The sequence below is a fragment of the Narcine bancroftii genome, chromosome 8 (genome assembly GCF_036971445.1).
Source record: "Narcine bancroftii isolate sNarBan1 chromosome 8, sNarBan1.hap1, whole genome shotgun sequence".
In the NCBI taxonomy this organism is placed as follows: domain Eukaryota; kingdom Metazoa; phylum Chordata; class Chondrichthyes; order Torpediniformes; family Narcinidae; genus Narcine; species Narcine bancroftii.
Genome location: NC_091476.1, coordinates 174,603,823 through 174,623,302, shown reverse-complemented (window position 1 = coordinate 174,623,302; position 19,480 = coordinate 174,603,823). Strand labels below are relative to the sequence as shown.

Below are 19,480 nucleotides of genomic sequence, written 5' to 3'. Positions count from 1 at the left end.
TTTTACTCTACTCAATCTTGAAGATTTCCAGTTTGAAATTCCTTTTCCATGGTTCTCCTGCCAGTTTGATCAATCTGATCAAATTAAATTGCCCATTATCATTGCAATTCTCTACATACTTTTGATATTTTCCCATTTATTCTTTGTGTGTTTGGGGGTGGTGTGTGCGATTAGAAATGGTGGGGCATGTGGTGTGATGAATGCAATGAGTATTTAATCTCCAAAGTACCATGCTTTGTGTTGGCACTAGTTTTCTTGATTACTTGCTATCTAAAATTTTGTTTTTATTAATAGGAGAATCTTATTGGCACACTACTTGCCATCTTTGGAAACCTTCTCATCAGCATCTCTTTGAACATGCAGGTGAGCTGCTGACTGGGGCAGGAAGGGATCCAAGTTGGGCTGAAGTGAGGTTCTTCTCCTAAGAAAGGCATAAAGGCCAGACTCAACGATGTTGAGGGGAATAATGTTTGTGGTTGCTACCATAATTAATTTTGCTAAACTCTTGTATGGGTTAATCTTTGCAATTAACTCAACCAAGCAAAGTGTTCACACAGCACATGCAACGAAACATATAACACGTTACATCCTGTTTAAGCATTTTTATGCTGAGAATGTTAACATGAGCAAGTGTGTAACATTACAACAGACTGCAAATGTATGGAATCACGGAGTATTGTGATCATAACAAAACTGAATTAACCCTTGCCACGGAGATAGTTATATGACAAAGTCTTATGAATAGTAAAGCAGTATTTTGTAACCTTTCCCCATTAAAACAATATTTTCTCCTTTTCTATAGACACAGAAGAGTGCAGATGCTGGAATCTGAAGCTAAATACAATCTGCTGGAGGGGCTCATCTGTGAGGAAAAAGAATGGTCGCTGTTTCGGGATTGAATCCATCATTGATGAAGGGCTCCAACTCGAGACGTTGACCATTCTTTCTCTCCCACACATGCTGCTCGACCTGCTGAGTTCCTTCAGCAGATTGTGTTCAGTATCTCCTTTTCTATAACCTCACATGGTACTGCAGCTGCCATGATCCCAGCACATCAGTGAAGTTACAGTTCTCCATTGCTGCACCCTAACCCTAATCGCCTACACCCTGAGCTTCTGGCACTGAACACCAGGACACTGATTTCGTACCGTGATCTAAGATCTTGACACCAGTCATCAGTATATCTGCAGTGAACTCTCTGACCCTTTGAGACTGCCTATTGATCTCAAAGATTCCTCATGCACATTAAAAAAATTTGAAGCTGGAATAGACTGTTCAGTCACATGTACCTCCTCTGCCTTTCAATAAAATCATGATTCTTCCTTTACTACTGTGACTTGCCTTTTACTGAAGAGGCCCTGATGTTCAAAAGGTTAGCCATGCAGGGTGAGATGTGGAAAGATGAGGTTAAATGCAGAGAAGTGTGAAATAATATTTCTCAGCCGAGAGAAGGAAAAGGAGAGATAGCAAAAAGGTATCTGTTGGAGGAACTGAATGGGCCAGACATCGTCTGTGGAGGAACTGAATGGGCCAGACATCGTCTGTGGAGGAACTGAATGGGCCAGACGTCGTCTGTGGAGGGAAAGCAAGCTGAGTTCCTTCAGCATCTTGTTTTTTTGCTCCAGATTCCTGCATCTTCAGTCTTTTGTGTCTCCATAATGTTCTAAAGTAAATGCATGGATAGGATAAGTTGAGGGGACTATGGACCGAATATAGGTAGGTGGAACATTTTGGTTGGCATGGACAAGTTGGGCCAAAGGACCTGTTTCCACACTCTATTACTAGAGTATGTTCAAAGGTGGCTGTGTGTTAAGACCTCTCTCTCTTTGGCTTGGCTTCGCAGACGAAGATTTATGGAGGGGGTAAAATGTCCACGTCAGCTGCAGGCTCGTTTGTGGCTGACAAGTCCGATGCGGGACAGGCAGACACGGTTGCAGGGGAAAATTGGTTGGTTGGGGTTGGGTGTTGGGTATTTTTTCCTCCTTTGTCTTTTGTCAGTGAGGTGGGCTCTGCGGTCTTCTTCAAAGGAGGTTGCTGCCCGCCGAACTGTGAGGCGCCAAGATGCACGGTTTGAGGCGATATCAGCCCACTGGCGGTGGTCAATGTGGCAGGCACCAAGAGATTTCTTTAGGCAGTCCTTGTACCTCTTCTTTGGTGCACCTCTGTCACGGTGGCCAGTGGAGAACTCGCCATATAACACGATCTTGGGAAGGCGATGGTCCTCCATTCTGGAGACGTGACCTACCCAGCGCAGTTGGATCTTCAGCAGCGTGGATTCGATGCTGTCGGCCTCTGCCATCTCGAGTACTTCGATGTTAGGGATGAAGTCGCTCCAATGAATGTTGAGGATGGAGCGGAGACAACGCTGGTGGAAGCGTTCTAGGAGCCGTAGGTGATGCCGGTAGAGGACCCATGATTCGGAGCCGAACAGGAGTGTGGGTATGACAACGGCTCTGTATACGCTTTGTGAGGTTTTTCTGTTGGTTGTTTTTCCAGACTCTTTTGTGTAGTCTTCCAAAGGCGCTATTTGCCTTGGCGAGTCTGTTGTCTATCTCGTTGTCGATCCTTGCATCTGATGAAATGGTGCAGCCGAGATAGGTAACTGGTTGACCGTTTTGAGTTTTGTGTGCCCGATGGAGATGTGGGGGGGCTGGTAGTCATGGTGGGGAGCTGGCTGATGGAGGACCTCAGTTTTTTTCAGGCTGACTTCCAGGCCAAACATTTTGGCAGTTTCCGCAAAACAGGACGTCAAGCGCTGAAGAGCTGGCTCTGAATGGGCAACTAAAGCGGCATCGTCTGCAAAGAGTAGTTCATGGACAAGTTGTTCTTGTGTCTTGGTGTGAGCTTGTAGGCGCCTCAGATTGAAGAGACTGCCATCCGTGCGGTACTGGATGTAAACAGCGTCTTCATTGTTGAGGTCTTTCATGGCTTGGTTCAGCATCATGCTGAAGAAGATTGAAAAGAGGGTTGGTGTGAGAACGCAGCCTTGCTTCACGCCATTGTTAATGGAGAAGGGTTCAGAGAGCTCATTGCTGTATCTGACCCGACCTTGTTGGTTTTCGTGCAGTTGGATAACCATGTTGAGGAACTTTGGGGGGCATCCGATGCGCTCTAGTATTTGCCAAAGCCCTTTCCTGCTCATGGTGTCGAAGGCTTTGGTGAGGCCAACAAAGGTGATGTAGAGTCCTTTGTTTTGTTCTCTGCACTTTTCTTGGAGCTGTCTGAGGGCAAAGACCATGTCAGTAGTTCCTCTGTTTGCGCGAAAGCCGCACTGAGATTCTGGGAGAACATTCTCGGCGACACTAGGTATTATTCTATTTAGTAGAATCCTAGCGAAGATTTTGCCTGCAATGGAGAGCAGCGTGATTCCCCTGTAGTTTGAGCAGTCTGATTTCTCGCCTTTGTTTTTGTACAGAGTGATGATGGTGGCATCACGAAGGTCCTGAGGCAGTTTTCCTTGGTCCCACCAAAGCTTGAAAAACTCATGCAGTTTGGCATGCAGAGTTTTGCCGCCAGCCTTCCAGACCTCTGGGGGGATTCCATCCATACCTGCTGCTTTGCCACTTTTCAGTTGTTCAATTGCCTTGTATGTCTCTTCCCAGATGAGGACCTCATCCAGCTCTAGCCTTAGGGGCTGTTGAGGGAGCTGGAGCAGGGCGGAATCTTGGACTGAGCGGTTGGCACTGAAAAGAGATTGGAAGTGTTCTGACCATCGGTTGAGGATGGAGATCTTGTCGCTGAGGAAGACTTTGCCGTCTGAGCTGCGCAGCGGGCTTTGGACTTGGGGTGAGGGGCCGTACACAGCCTTTAGAGCCTCGTAGAAACCCCTGAAGTCGCCAATGTCCGCGCTGAGCTGGGTTCGCTTGGCGAGGCTAGTCCACCACTCATTTTGGATCTCCCGGAGTTTGCGCTGAAGATGGCTGCATGCAATGATAATACAACTCTGTGCTAGTTTACTGGAGCTTCAGGGAGGCTGTACTCTGGGTAGCTGTGAGGACCTTTTTCCATGTAACATTGCCTGATATGGCGTTACCACCTTGGCCAGTACAAGATCACATGCATTCCCGCCTGATATCACCATCCATTTGCAGCCACCTGCAGAAATTCCACTTCATATTTTAATATTTTAGGCAAACCTATATTCTTTTAATTGATATTGTGAGCAAAGAGATATTAGAGCATCTTTACCCAATAGCTTGCAACATTAATGTGATGGAAGTATAAAGAACCATCTGACAGGTGTCTCCCCTTGGACTTTGACTGCAATATGTTTTGGGGTAGGCTTGCAGTTCTTATGGTGTACCTGCTTTGCCTCTGGCTTATATGGTTAAGTGTATGCATTGTTCTCCTATTCTTGATTCCAGTATCCTAATACTGTGCTACAACATTTTTATGATATTCATCTGCTATTACAGAAGTACAGTCATGTGAAGCTGTCAAGCACCAAAGACCATCGATCATACTTTCGGACCAAAACCTGGTGGTTGGGACTGTGGCTGATGTTACTGGGCGAGCTGGGTGTATTCATTGCCTATGCTTATGCTCCAGTATCACTGATCACTCCACTCAGTGCTGTCTCCATTGTTGGTATGAAATTTTCTATTTTCCCCTGGAGGGAATAATACGTTGACAGGTGTCTGAGAGACAGTAAGGGATTCCTGGCAGTTCTAAAGTTCAAGTTGATTATAACCTTATAACCGTTTACAGCACGGAAACAGGCCATGTCGGCTCTTTGAGTCTGCGCCGGTTCACTTGAACAACTCCACTAGCTCCCCCCTCCCGCTCCCTGCCCATAACCCTCCAAACCCCTCACATCCATGTACACATCCAACCTTCTCTTAAATGACAGAAGGGACCCTGCCACAACTATCGGTTCTGGAAGATCATTCCATTCAGCCACCACTCTGACTGAAAAAGCATCCTCTAACATTTCTCCTAAAGTTTTGGCCCCTTACTCTTAACTTATGCCCTCTTGTTCCAACCTCCCCTGCCCTCAGGGGAAAGAGTCTACTCACGTCTAGTCTATCTATTCCCTTCATATGTTTAAATACCTCTATCAAATCCCCTTGCAACCATCTACATTCCAATGAATAAAGTCCCAATCTCCTTATCATCTGATGATTGTGTACAATCAGACGAATCCGCGTTTCTCCAGACCACGATGCTCACACACAATGCACAGCACTCAATAATCACATAAAAGTACAATATAAATTAAATATTTATAAATATTTCAGAATAATTTACTCATTTATAAATCAAAGTATTCATATATCAAAATATTGAGTACAGGAGTTGAGATGTTATGGTGAGATTGTATAAGACATCGATGAGGCCAAATCTGGAATATTGTTTGCAGTTCTGATCGCCAAACTACAAGAAGGATATCAGTAAGATTGAAAGAGTGCAGAGAAGATTTACCAGGATGTTGCTGGGTCTTCAGGAGTTGAGTAACAGGGAAAGATTAAGCAGGTTAGGACTTTATTTCCTTGGAGCATAGAAGAATGAGGGGAGATTTGATAGAGGTTTACAAAATTGAGGGGAATAGATAGAGTAAATGTGAGTAGGCTCCACTGAGATTAGGGGAGATAAATACATGGCTTTAGGGTGAAAGGGGAAAGGTTTACGGGGAACATTAAGGGAAATGTTTTCACTCAGACTGATGGAAGTGTGGAACGAGTTGCTATCTGACATGGTAAATGTGGGGTCACTCTTAATTTTTAAAAATAAATTGGATAGATACATGGATGGGAGAGGTCTGGAGTGTTATGGAAGGATGTAGGTCAGTGGGACTAGCAGTATGATGTTTTCAGCACAGACTCTCAGGGCTGAATGGCAGTCCTGATTTTTGAAGCTCCTGTACCTGCTTCCTGATGATAGTAGGTCAGAGAACCTCTGTGATGGATGGAAGAGATCCTCGATCATTCCTTGAGCCCTTTTCAAGCAGATCAGCTGCTTTGATGATCATCTGACCAACTTCTGGTCTGATGCTTTGCAGCTACCTTTCCACAAAAGGAATCAGCCAGATAGGTCAGTGTCAATTGTGCTCCTTTAAGTTGTCAAGATGGGACCCAGTAGCCTTGCCTGCCTTAACCTCCCTATGAAGTTTAGGCACTGCTTCACCTTCCTTTCCAATGAGGAGGTGTTGTGGGTCCAGGGTAGGCCATCCATTATATACACTTCAAGGAATTTTGTGCTCTCCACAACAGAGCCATTGATGTGCAGTGGAGAGAGGTCGACCTTTATCCTCCTCCTCACACCATGTGACAAGCCTCCGAACTTCCTCTCTGTAAGTCATTATTGTTGCTAGTGAGGCCAAGGACTGTTGAATCAATTGCCAACTTGATGATTCTGACAGGAGAGTTGGAGACCCCTCCAGAGGTAATAAGGTGCTGTGGGAGCAAGGGTCTCTTGGAAGCATGGAGGGATCTGTGTGGGTGAGGCTACATTTACAAGTTGAGAGGAGGTGAGCTTCACACTTTTTAATATGTTTATTTTTGTCTCATCAGCCAGCTCAATTATAGGAATCATATTCCTGAGGGACAAGTGGAAACCCAAGGAATTTCTAAGTAAGTTTTTGTCATGTGAAACTGTCTCTGTATTTCAGAACTTAATTTCTGGAAGGCATTGACGGGGATGGTGGTGGACATTTAAAAGACTCTTAGGGTCATGGATGCAAGAAAATGGAGAGTTATGGGCTGCGAGGGAGGAAAGGGTTGGGTTAGATTGGCACAACATTGTGGGCTGAAGGGCTGATACTGTGCTGTACCTGCGCTCTTGTTTGGTAATTTGCCAAGGTGTGGTTAGCATGTAAAATTCAGCACTGAATGAATGTAATTAGGTCATCTGCAGAGGAAAAAAAAACTTGTTAAATGAAACAATTTTAAAGGGATTGGACCATGAAGGTGGTAAGGCAAGTTTCTGGAACAGTTTTCCCAGTTATGTCACCACACTTTAGGAAGATCTTGAAGGGCTACAGATGGTATAGGACAGACTTAATACAGTGGTTGAAAGGATAGTTGTAACTGTTGACTAGACAAGAACCTGGTGCTATTCTTCTTTGAGCAGGGAATGGGTGTTTAAAACCTTATCAAATTGTCAGAATGAATGCATTATTTTTGATGGTTGCAAGATTGATCAACAGGTTTAATGAACTGTCTAATACCAGTGACGGATGCAGATTCAGTAACTAACGTCAAGCAACCCTCAGCATTTCAATCAAGGTTCAATCACTCTGTCTGAGTGGCCTGCTGTATTTGCAAAGTTTGGGTGCTCAGAAGAATTTTGTGCCAAGTGATGTCAAAGTTCACATTCCATCCCCCACTGGGCTCTAATTATGTGGCCAGCAGCTTCCTTGCATAACCATGCATCTGATATTCAGAGAGCACAAAACAAATTTTGAAACTGACCTTTCCAGAATGAATTAATACCTTTCCACAAAAGGAATCAGCCAGATAGGTCAGTGTCAATTGTGCTCCTTTAAGTACTACCGGAGGAATTCTTAGCCATCCTATTTCTCTATCAAATTTTTTAAAAAGTGACATTTTCCACATTATATCTACCATCTTCTTGCCAACTGAAATATCCAGGTTGTCAACACAAAAGGCAGGTTTATTAAGAGAATATAGCAGAATATAACTTTTGCTTTTTAGGGTCAACAGCTGGTGGCAGCAGAGGGATTGAACAACTTAACCAAACAGCAAACTCTCCCCATCTCTGTCCAGGTGGAATATGATATGTTGTTCCTTAAGTTTACGTTTAGCGCCACCCTGGAGCAAACAACCTGGGAATCCAGAACAAAACAGGAAATGCTGGAAGGCCACAACAAGCGGGCAGCATTGGAGGAGAGAGAAAGTGATCTCAAGGTCTCACGTTATTCATCACAGTTGGAAAAGTGGTCAAGAGGGTGGATAGAACAGAGGGGAAGCCTAAGTCAAAGTGGTCAATGGAACAATACTTTTAAAACTAAGTTGGAGACAGAGAATTAAAAATATAACATTGTAAAGGAACGCATGTGGTGTTGCAGCATTTAGTGCTGCTGTTTCACACGTCCAGTGACCTAAGTTCTTTTGCTTTGCCCATTGCAATATCAAGGAACTCCCAGTGGCCAGCTACTTCAGCTCCACATCCCATTCCCATACTGACATGTCTGTTCATGGGCTCATGTACTGCCAGATCAGGCCACACATGAATTGTAGGAATAGCACCTTGTATTCCATCTTGTCAGTCTCAAACCAGGCAGCATCAATATCAACTTCTCCAATTTCTAGTTTCTCCTCCCTCTGCTCTTACCCCACTCCCCTCTTCTGTTCTATCATTTTCCCACTTCCCTCCATCTCCTTTCTTTCTCTTTCCCTGCCCTTCACCCACACCTTCCTCCTCCAGCTCCCCACCCTCTTCCCTTCCACTCTCCTATCAAGGAGTACTTTTCCCAGCCTTCTGCCCCTTCACCCATCATCTCCTAGTTCCTCTCCTTTCTTCCATCTTCCTGTAAGCCTCCCTTTGCCCCCTCACCACCTTATTAAGACATTTTCCAAATCTTGGCATTCTTGAAGAAGGACTCGGGCCCAAAATGTTGACTCCCCTGTGCTTTCCAAGGACGTTGCCTGACCTGCTGAGTTCCTTCAGCACTTTTGTTAAGGTTTCGTCCCGGATTGGACCACTAAATACATTTCAGGATCAAAATATTATTAAGAGTACTACTTTATTAGTTTTGCAAAAGTCGAGAACTCCGTCAACACAGAGTGTACTGCTATGGAATAGTTGGTCCTGGAGAAATTGAGTCTGCCAACCAGCAAGACTTCTGCTTACGTACAGTTCTTTATGACTTATCTGTTCTTTTTCATTAGCTTGATCTCAGCCCGTAGTCCAGCTGGTTCCTGTTTTTGTCTCCTTTTACTGACACGGGCACCATCTTCTGAAACCATTTGCTTTCCGATTCTTTCATTCAACATCCAAAGGGTATCACGGTACCATAAGATGTAGGAGCAGAAATAGGCTATCCAGCCCATCAAGTCTATCCTGCCATTCAATTATCAGATGATCCATTTTCCCACTCAGCCCCATTATCCAGCCTTCTCCCCATTAACTACGATGCCCTGACTAATCAAAAACCTATTAATCTCTGTCTTAAATACACCCAATGACCTGGCTTCCACAACTGCAATGGAAATAAATTCCACAAATTTCCCAGGATGCCTTTCAATCCTGAAGTTGGGCCCTCTTGACCTAGACCAGTGGTTTTCAAACTTTTTCTTTTCACTCACAAGCCACCTTAAGTATTCCCTTTGCCATTGGTTCTCTGTGATTAGTAAGGGATTGCCTAAGGTGGTATGTGAATGGGAAGGGAAGGTTTAGAATCACTGCTCTTGTTACTGAAATATTTTGCTTGAGAAAAATTGTCAATGGCCCATTTCCCTTGGAGTTCTGAAACCATGCACATAATGAGTCAATTAGGTACAATTAAAACAGTGGTTTTTAATCTTTTTCTTTCTACCCACATACTACCTTAAGCAATCCTTTACTAATCACAGAGCACCTGTGACATAGGGATTACTTAAAGTGGTATGTGAGTGGGAAAAAAAAGATTGGGAACCATTGGTCTAGGCTTCTGTCCCTCTTAGCCCATTTAAAAAATAGTTTGCCCATTTATTTTTCTATCAAAGTGCACAACCAAATACTTTCCAACATTATATTTCATTTTTCCATTTCTCTGCCCATTCTAACATGTCTAAGTCCTCCTGCAGCTGCCGTGTTTCCTCCACACTATCTGCTCCTCTTCCCACCTTTGTATTATCCTATACTGTGAACTCTTGCTGACCTAAGATAAGGCACTGACATTTAGAACCTAGTGCATTAGTCACACATAGTTTTACACCTTTTCCATAGCGCACACACAACACATGGACATCCTGTTTTTACATCAAAGAGGAACATTGCCCTAGCCATCAACTTGTAACTAGCTCTTTACATTTCATCCTCCCAATCATTGTTCTTGCGAGTCACATGAACTGGGGAACGAGACTAGTGGAAATGAACTGGCTAAGCTGGGGTTGCCAGTCAACACATATCATGGGCCCCTTACTTCTCTAAAATGTTTACAACCCTCTTGGCAATCTTTCACAAAGCCACAAGGAACATTTGGACATTAATTAAAATTGATCAGTCTACATTAATGTACACTAGACAGACCCTTACTTCCACACTTTTGTATATTACTCGAGATCCCCATCATCTGCTGACTCCTTGTTTACCTCAAATTTCCATTGGACCCTGTTGGAATAGTGTAAAAGGCCAAAAGCAGGGAGGTCAACATGGCATTGATGAAAAAAATAAAAGGTGACTTGAAGCTCGGAACTACCTTAGTGGACTGAACAGAGGAGTTCTCACCCAATCTTCAATTGGTTTCTCCAATGTAGAAGAGACCACATTATGACCACTGAATGCAGAAGTCGAAAATGGAAGTGAATCACTGCTTTAGCTGGAAGTTTAGGATGCAGGATGGTGGGAAGGCAAAGGCAACTATTGCACTTCTCATACTTGGAAGGGAAAATACCATGAGAAGGAAAATAGTTGGTGGAAATGGCATAGTGGACCAGAGAGTCATGAAGGGAATAGTATTTATGGAATGCCAAAAATGTCATCAAAACAGAAACGGGTCCTTCAGCCCTCATCCACCCATTTACACAAATCCTATATTTATCCCAATTGTTTACATGTTCATTCCAGATTATTCCACTCACTTACACCTGAGAGGGAGTTTACATTAGCCAATCCACATGTCCGTAGGATGTGGGAGAAGACGGGAACACACTGGGGAAACCCAGGGTTGAATGTCAGTGGCTCTGCTAGTTGCACCATCGTGCACTGTGGATGGGTGAGATGCTGAAGATCTATCAGGTATCACACAGTAGCTTGACAGGAAATGTGGAGGCTGATTAGACGGAGGATGAGGATAGGAGGAGTCCACGTTCTGGCTGGAAAGGGGTACGAGAACAGAACTGCAGGAAATAATGTGGAGGAGGTCTGTGCCCTGAGCACAGTGTCTCTGTCTCACTCATCTATTCTGTATGTTCTGCAGGAAACTACGTGCTGTCATTCCTTGGCTGGGGGTTCACAGTGGTTGGAATCTACCTCCTGGTAACATTTGGACCGAATGCTCATGAGAAGCTTTCGGGGAGGAATCTTGTTTCCCACTTACTGGGCTGGCCCTTTCTATTATACCTGGTAAGGATGCACTGCCAAATTGAGACCACCCGCAACTTGGAAGAACACCTCACATTCTGTCTGGCCACCCTCCAACAAGATGGCATTAAAATTGACTTTTCTGGTTTCTATAAGCCCCCACTCACCCAGTCTCTCTCTCCCTATGTCTCCTTTCCTCCATCTTCCCATCCCCTGTCTCTTTTTCACTCCTTCCCTATCCCTCCCTTTCCTCCAGCCCTGCATTCACAGAGCTACCCCCTCCCCTGATTAATTCTCAGATTTTCTCTCTTGCCCCCCCTATCCATGTCCACCATGGCTTTTTGGCTGCGTGTGTGCTCCTCATACTGACCTCTCTCCACTCGTTTTATTCAGACACCTGCCTGATTTTGGCTCATAACTTGATGAAGGCCTCAGGGCTGAAATGTTTGTTATATATCGTTGCTTCTTCTGGACAATTGAGGGAACCTCAAAGTTTTTCCAGCTGTGTATTAGCTGTATATAACTGATTTCCGGTTATTTACAAATGAGAATCAAACTGAATACAGGAACATAGAATCTAGAAATCTACCACGCAGTACAGGCCCTTCAGCCCACAGTGTTCTACCAACTTTCTAACCTAGAATTTCCCTTCAGCGTAACCCTCCATTTTTCTCCAGTTTCTCAGTTCCATGTCTCTTAAAAGATCCTATTGTACTTGCGTCCACCTCCATTACTGGCACCACATCCATGTGAAAAACTTCACTCTAGCATTGCCCTGTACCTGCTCCAAAGCACCTTAAAACTATGTCCCCTTATTTCAGCCCTGGGAAAAGCCTCTGGCCATGTACACGAGGAAGATTGGAGAGGAAGTAAATGAATTTAGAAGACACAAAGGAATTGTTGAAATTAATATTGTTAATATATCATAATTCAGTGGTTCTTACTGGCTTCTTTCTATATTCTAGCTGGTAATGATTATCCTGTTCTGCGTTCTCCTATACTTCTACAAAATACGAAAAATGGCCTATCTTGTTGTTATTCTACTTCTGGAAGCTCTATTAGGTGAGTGCTGACATCCCCAACTTAGGTTCAGATTGCAAGTTCTGGTATCAGTCTACAAAAAAATCAGTGATTCTGATTTGTGATTTGACATGGTTCCAGACAGATTCTTTCATAGCCTCCTTAGTTAGCATTTGATGTTCACTAAAGTAAGACACAAAAGTCTGCAGACACCCTGGTTGAAGTAAAACACAGAGCTGGAGAAACTCAGCAGGTCAAACAGTGTCTTTATATTTGCAAAATATAAAGAGCGAATGAGCAGGTCAGTTATGGAGAAAGGAAGCTTAGCCACATCTGAGGAGAGCAATGCTGGGGTTGTGGAAAGTTGGACCAGAGAATGCCAGCTGAACCAGACGCTGTCCTGACTTGCAAGTTGCTGCGTGCAGATATCCATAAATTCTCAAGCCAAGACAAAATGAAGATTGACACCACGTCATTGTTCAACAGAGTAAGATTGCAATAACTGTACATTTAGTATGAGTTATTCTTGACCCACATTAATTGTGTGAGGTGCTGTCAATCCTTTATACTTGTTAATGATCTACACTTGTTAAAATTCATTAGTCAGAAGATGGGTGTCATTTAATGCTCATTTCTAATTGCCCTTTTGATGGTGAGGCACCTTTTGAACCTCTGGGCCTCGAGCAAAGGTATGTCCACTGTGCTTGAGTTCCACGACTTAGACCCAGTGGAGATGAAGTATTGCTGATCCATTTCTAAATCAGGATGCTGTGCAACATGGAGGGGAACCTGTAATTAGATGGATTCCCGTGCACTGGGTGCCCTTTTTATTGGTGAGTTTGAGATTTGCTGTTGCAGTAGCCTAGAACAGTGGTTAGGTTCCTGCGCATTTTGTAGGAAACCTACAGACATCTATCACGTTTGGCAGCTAATCATTGGTCGAATACTCGTCCGTGTACTGTTCTGTCCCCTCTGTTGCAGGGGTGTTGGAGAGAATTGACTGTTTTGGAAGTGGTGGTGAATTTGGGGATGGCTTTGTGGTGACTGCTGTAAAGCTTCATGAGTGTGAATGGAATTCCAAGTCAGAGATTAGTGAATGTTTTAATTGGGCCTTTGCTTCTGCCAGCCTTTAGTATCCAGCTATAATTAAACTGAGGAGGTTGTTAAAAATGTGCGTTCATATTGGTGAGTCACATTGGAATGGCAGAGATTATTTCTCTATGCTCTGTTACTAGGAGCAAGTCATCAGGCCTGGACGATCTACAGCCTTTCTGTCCCACTTCTTGAAGGGCGTTGATGAGCAGATAATTTCGTGGTTACCACTTAAATGAGATTAATTTATATTTTTACACTTTTATATGGCATATCAATTGGCCAAAAAAAGTACCGCAACCGAAGACTGGGAGCAGTTCAAGATGCACCAAAGGAGGACAAAGGGATTAATCAAGAGAGCAAAAATAAATTACGAAAGTAAGCGTGCGGCAAATATAAAAACCGACTGCAAAAGCTTTTATAAATGTCAAGAGGAAAAGATTGGTGAAATCCAGAGTAGGTCCCTTGCAGTCAGAATCAGGGGAATATATAATGGGGAATAAGGAAACGGCAGACCAATTAAATTCTTACTTTAGTTCTGTTTTTACAAGAGAGGATACAAATAACCTCCCAAGGATGTTGGGAAACATAGAGACTAATGCAAGGGAGGAACTGAAAGAAATGAGTATCTCTAAGGACATGGTCTTGGGGAAATTGATGGGATTGAAGGCAGATAAATCCCAAGGGCCTGATAATCTACATCCTAGGGTACTCAAGGAAGTGACCTTCAGATAGCAGATGCTTTAAGAATTATTTTCCAGAACTCGATAGACTCAGGATCAGTACCCATGGATTGGAGGGTAGCTAATGTTACCTCACTATTTAAAAAGGGAGGTAGAGAAAAAGCGGGGAATTATAGGCCGGTGAGCCTTACATCAGTAGAGGGCAAAATGATGGAATCCATTATTAAGGATGTAATAGCGGAGCATGTGACTAGCAGAGAAGGGATCGGACAGAGTCAACATGGATTTACAAAAGGTAAAATCGTGCTTGACAAATCTATTTGAATTCTTTGAGATGGTGACAGGTAAAATAGAACTTCCCCCTAATGTTCCCCCTAAACATTTTCCCCTTCATCTTAAAACTATGACCTCGTGTATTTATCTCCCCCTCTCTGTGGAAAAAGCCTTCTCGCATCCACTCTGTCTATACCTCTCATAATCTTGTAAATCAAATCTTCATATGAAAATTCAAATTTAGCATTTTTCATCATTAAATTTCTCTTCCCGCTTCCCATTCCTCCACCCTGTCTTCCTGAAGTCTTTTGCTTTTGTTATCACAGTTTATTGTGCCTTTATTAAGTTTATTTTTATATTGAGAAATAGTACCTGTGCACCAAGTCCAAGCCATAGTCCAAATATCAACCCAGGAGACTCCACAGTACATTCCTTCTAGCACAAAGATACCACGTGGCTTCCTGCTCATTGTTGGTTGCTTAAATTTCATCCATGCTATTACAGCCCTTTTATTCTAAAGTTGGTGGCATGCCTATTGTATGTGGTAACTTACCACATTCCTATTTGCTGCATCAGCCATGCGTCTGCCTCTGACCTTCCTTCTTACTTCATCAGAAAGCTGTTAGCTACACATGAATTGCCATGCTGCTATTCTAATCAGTGCATGACTGGCCAGGCGATGTCTATTTCTGTCCATGATTATTATCTCTAGAATATTAGCTGGCCTCTTGTTACTGGGTTTATACCTATGCCTTTTTTCGACAATGCCATAACATTTGGGTTTTAGCACCTTGAAACTGTGGGCCTTGGAAGGATTATGACCATGACCTTTCTAATTTATTCTCGCATTCTTCAGCAACCTTGGATTACTCATCTGGGGCACTTTCAGTGCAGCTCACCACTCCAGTGCCTCTTTATCAATTTCTAGCCCATTTAGAATCTCAACTACATCCTCATTTGTTGAGGCTCCAGGTGCACCTTTTTCCCATTAAATACTGATGTTATGTACTCCATTAATGTGCCCAATTAATATAATGTACTGAGCCATGGTTCGCCTTGTGTGAATTCAATTTTTGATTAGCATACCTCGCCTCTTTAGCAATTATTTTCTTATAGAATGTCTTTAGAATAAATTTGGATTCAATTTTGTTTCCCTAAAATTCTTTTTTTCTCTTTGCCTGACTTATTTCCTTCCCCTTATATGATCAGACATGTTCTCATGGGTGAACATTCTGGCATCTGACATACATTTTGTCTCTTCCACTGTATAATTTTCTGTCTCTTGCTATCACTGACTCGGTCAGTAATTTAGGGGAAGGAAGTGCATAAACTATAGCCAAATCTGTAGATGATGTAGGTGGAAAACAAAGCTGAAAGGAAGTGTAAAAGTTAAAATGTTGTGTTTTTGATTCTTAGTTAATTTGTGCCTTGAAGAGAACTGTTGTTTGTAGTGTTACCATAGTGACTATGATGTCATATGTTGCAATATTCGCCAAGGCTAACGACTTGCTCTTGCATTCTACAAGATGTGAAGGAAGCGTGAGCACGAAAAATTTTTCTTTGCATTTTTGTATCTCTTTAAGATTGTGAATCTCTGTATCTTTATATATGTTTTATATCTCTATTTAAATTTTGTATCATTATACAGTAAATGCTTTGTTATGAAAGTCTTAATACAAAGCTATGCAAAATGTTTATCTGTTTTATGAACGAATTAAAACTACATAAACTAACAGCCACAGAGTTTGGTTTGTTGGCTTAAAGAGATCGAAACTTGGGATATTGAAGCTCATGCTTTGGAAGATGATACTTTGAAATTAGGATATTAGAATAGGGAAAGTCATCTATTTGAAGGTACAAACAGATTATAGAGATGGGCAACAAATTGAACAATAAAGGAGGAAAATCTGAAGTTGTTTACTTTTGGAAGAAAGAATGATAGAATGGAGAAAGTCTGCAGGAAGCTGCAGCACAAAGGGAATGTGGATGGTTGGATGTGAAACATTAAAAGCTAGCATGGAGATAAAGTAGGTAATGGGGAATGATGCTTTTATTTCAACTCAATGAAAGTAGGTCATCATAACTGCAACTATGCAAGTCAGTAGTGAAGCTATATTTGAAGTATCATGGACAATTTATGTCACCTTATGTAAAGAATGATACATTATTGAAAACACTTGAGAAGGTTCACCAGGATGATGCTGGATAAAGAGGCATGGTGTTAGAAGAAAGGTTGAACCATTCAGATCAGTGCTTATTAAATTTAGGTGCTGGGTGTGAGGAAGGGAAAAATTAGATTGTTGCAGTGTAGGTTTACATAGGTCGCACTACATTGTGGGTTGAAGAGCCTGTACTGTGTTGTACTGTTCTATGTTTATGAAACAAGATCCTTTGACATCATGGTGGTGAATGCTGGAAGGAGGGGGCGAGTATAGTTTCATCTTATTTCATAATAAGGGGCCATCTTTCTAAGACTGAGATAAAGACAAACTCCTAGCTTCAGAAAACTGTGCTGAATCCATGACTATATTCAATTTAGATTTTTAAACAGTAAGAAAATCAAGACAGGAAAGTGATGGATTTGATGAAAGTTAAATCAGGCATGATTTTAATGAATGATGGAGCAGAGCAAGAGGCTGGTTAATCGACCTTCCCCATTAATATACAGGTACACCACGCTTTACGAGTACTCAAGTGTTTTGGATGCTATCCAAAATAAATTTGAATGGGTTTTCGCTTTTACGAAAATAGCTTTCAATAAAAGTGAATGGTCTTTGCTTTATCCCATTTCTGCTCACGAAGGGTTTCATAGGAATGCTCTACTTTTGTAAAGCAGAGTATACATGGATTGGTCTCAGCTCTATTGAGGTACAATCCAGTATTGGTCCCATCTTCCCAAAAATGTAAAGCTCTCTTCCTGCATTTCCTCTCAGATATGCATTCACTTGTATTGCTGTTTGATACTCACTGGTCTTCAGCACAGAGAGTAATCCAGAGATGACCATCTTTAAAGACTTTATTCTTTATCTCTTTCCTAACCTTTTTAAATCTGCCTGTAGGATCTCAACCCTTTGTCATCAGACCAAAACCGCATCCTCTTCAACTGTTCCTTCCAGAATTTTCTGCAGCCCAGGCATCATGAAGATAAAACCCCATTCTAAAATCATGCCTGCAAACACAGAAACATCTATTGTTGCCTTTAATCATAGAAACCCCAATAATCTTTGCTCTCTTGGACTATCTCCCCGTTCCTTGCATTTTTGTCATCATGCTGTTATGGTCTTGGTTCACTGGGTGTACTCCCCTCCATCAGTACTCTGAAGACTGGTAAGAAAGGTAAACAACCTCAGTTGTCTTATTTGTCCGGTGGTCCCCATTCCCTCTCAGCTTTAAGGCTCTTGACCACCTCCTGAAAAATGCCATTCCATCTTCTTTTCCCTCTGATAAGGTACCTTTAAAACCTACTCTTTGACAAGCTTTTTTAAAATTGTGTGTTGCTGGTGGTGTAATTGTTCTGGGTGTATAGCTACATATTCATCATTAGTTCAGTGGTATCAGGATCGCTGGCTGTGTATCTATCCATAATTAATACTCTGTCATTTGCCGTTTCAGGCTCAGTGACCGTTGTTGCAGCAAAGGGTGTGTCAGGAATGATTGTTTTGTCGATCCAGGGAAATCTCCAGCTGTCCTATCCCATATTCTATGTTATGTTTGTAATTATGGTTGCCACCGCAGTCTTTCAAGCAACGTGAGTAAAAATTCTCTAATCTTAAACGTGTGTTTCTCCCAACTTCTGATGGTTTTGATTTCTCACTTGCATTCTTCTTTCTGGGTTCTGGACATCACTCCCTTCCAAGTAATTTGACTTCTGGCCAAGATTTGCTAAACAGCAACAAATCTTCATGAAGGTGAAGTTTGTGTCCATGTTACAGCTTGTTTTGTGTCACATCCTGCTGGTTAAAATGCATCTCTCTTTGTGGCCAGAACGTGATGCTCTAAACTAGACATAATCCAAGGATTAAGAAGACATATAAAAATCTGTAATTCGTTAATTCACAAATCTAAGGAGTCCTGCTCACCACTGCCAAATTAAAATGGTAGAACCACGGAATTTCATAGCAGAGCTAAGTGTCACTCTTTCTGTCCCCTTCACCTCTCAAGCATCTCTTTTTTAATATTTAAAATATTTAATTGTCTCACTGGCAATGCCAGAATTTTCCTGAACTGAGAAGGCTGTTAAGAGGCAATCCGAAATATTTGTCCATGTCCCTCAAAAGCTTTCCCTTTCCCATTGATCTTTGGTCAGACATTCTAAATACTGATCATTGGTTTATTTCTTCCGGCGAGTGAAGTTCTGAGTATCATTATCCTTTTTAGGCAGAGAATTTGTAATTCACATGGTTTTGATTTCTTGTTCTTTTGAATTCTCTGCATTGGAAGGTTATAGATACTGAAGAGAATGTTTACATTCATCAATGACGTTAGTAGATTTTTAAACATTAAGGGAATCTGACGATCTGGCAAATAACTTAATTTGAGGTAAAGGGTCAGCCATAATCTTAGTGAATGGCAGAGTAGGCTTGTATGACCTGTGCCTTACTCTTCATTTTCTTATGTGTCAACATAAGTCCACATGAGCTGATCATGATGTCCAAATCAAACTAAAAATTTTTGCTTTTTGCTCATGATGGATGTTTCATATTCATGTGTCTGTCAGTTTTTAAATGCTATTATTGTAATTGCTTCCACCACTACTCCTGGGTGCCTATTCCAGGCACTCACCATTCTTTGTAGGGGAAAACTAGTCCCCTTCCCCCACCCCCACTTCACCATAAATGCATGTATTCCAGTATGTGACTTTTCAACCCTGGGGAAAAGATTCTGTCTGACTACACTATCAATGCCTCTCACAATTTTATAAATCATAAATCAGATCTCTCTTCAGCGTTTGACACGCCAAAGAATACGACTCAAGTCTGTCCAATCTCCTCCCTCAACTCTCTGAACCAGGCAACATCGTGGTAAACTTCATCTATGATGATGTTAATGAATGTATTGGCATTCACATTGTACAATGGACACATGCATCCCAAAATTCTTACTTGCTGCAGTTGAACAACTACTTAATAAAAAAATCTACAATAGTATACATCAAATTAAGTCAAAGAGAGGTGATAAATAAAAAAGATAGATTGAAAGTAAATATTTGCAGTTACCATAGTGCCAGG

At 42.2% G+C, this 19,480-nt stretch overlaps 1 protein-coding gene across 5 annotated transcripts in view; it reads left to right on the top strand.

Annotated features, from left to right (window-relative positions):
• The first annotated feature begins 253 nt into the window (after positions 1-253).
• nipal3 (NIPA like domain containing 3) overlaps positions 254-19,480 on the top strand; it is a 37,028-nt gene continuing 17,801 nt past the window's right edge. The window contains exons 1-6 of one of the 5 annotated variants that reach the window (XR_011343596.1): positions 254-363; positions 4,416-4,587; positions 6,510-6,569; positions 11,081-11,226; positions 12,150-12,246; positions 17,865-18,000. Coding sequence is in view for 4 of the 5 variants with exons in the window: in XM_069895905.1 (XP_069752006.1) it covers positions 358-363; positions 4,416-4,587; positions 6,510-6,569; positions 11,081-11,226; positions 12,150-12,246; positions 17,865-18,000 (617 nt within the window). In the remaining variant the exon portion in view is untranslated. Of the gene's footprint in view, positions 364-4,415; positions 4,588-6,509; positions 6,570-11,080; positions 11,227-12,149; positions 12,247-13,588; positions 13,675-17,864; positions 18,001-19,480 lie in introns of those variants that run through there. The other 4 variants (XM_069895906.1, XM_069895905.1, XM_069895909.1 and 1 more) reach the window with 4 other exon arrangements.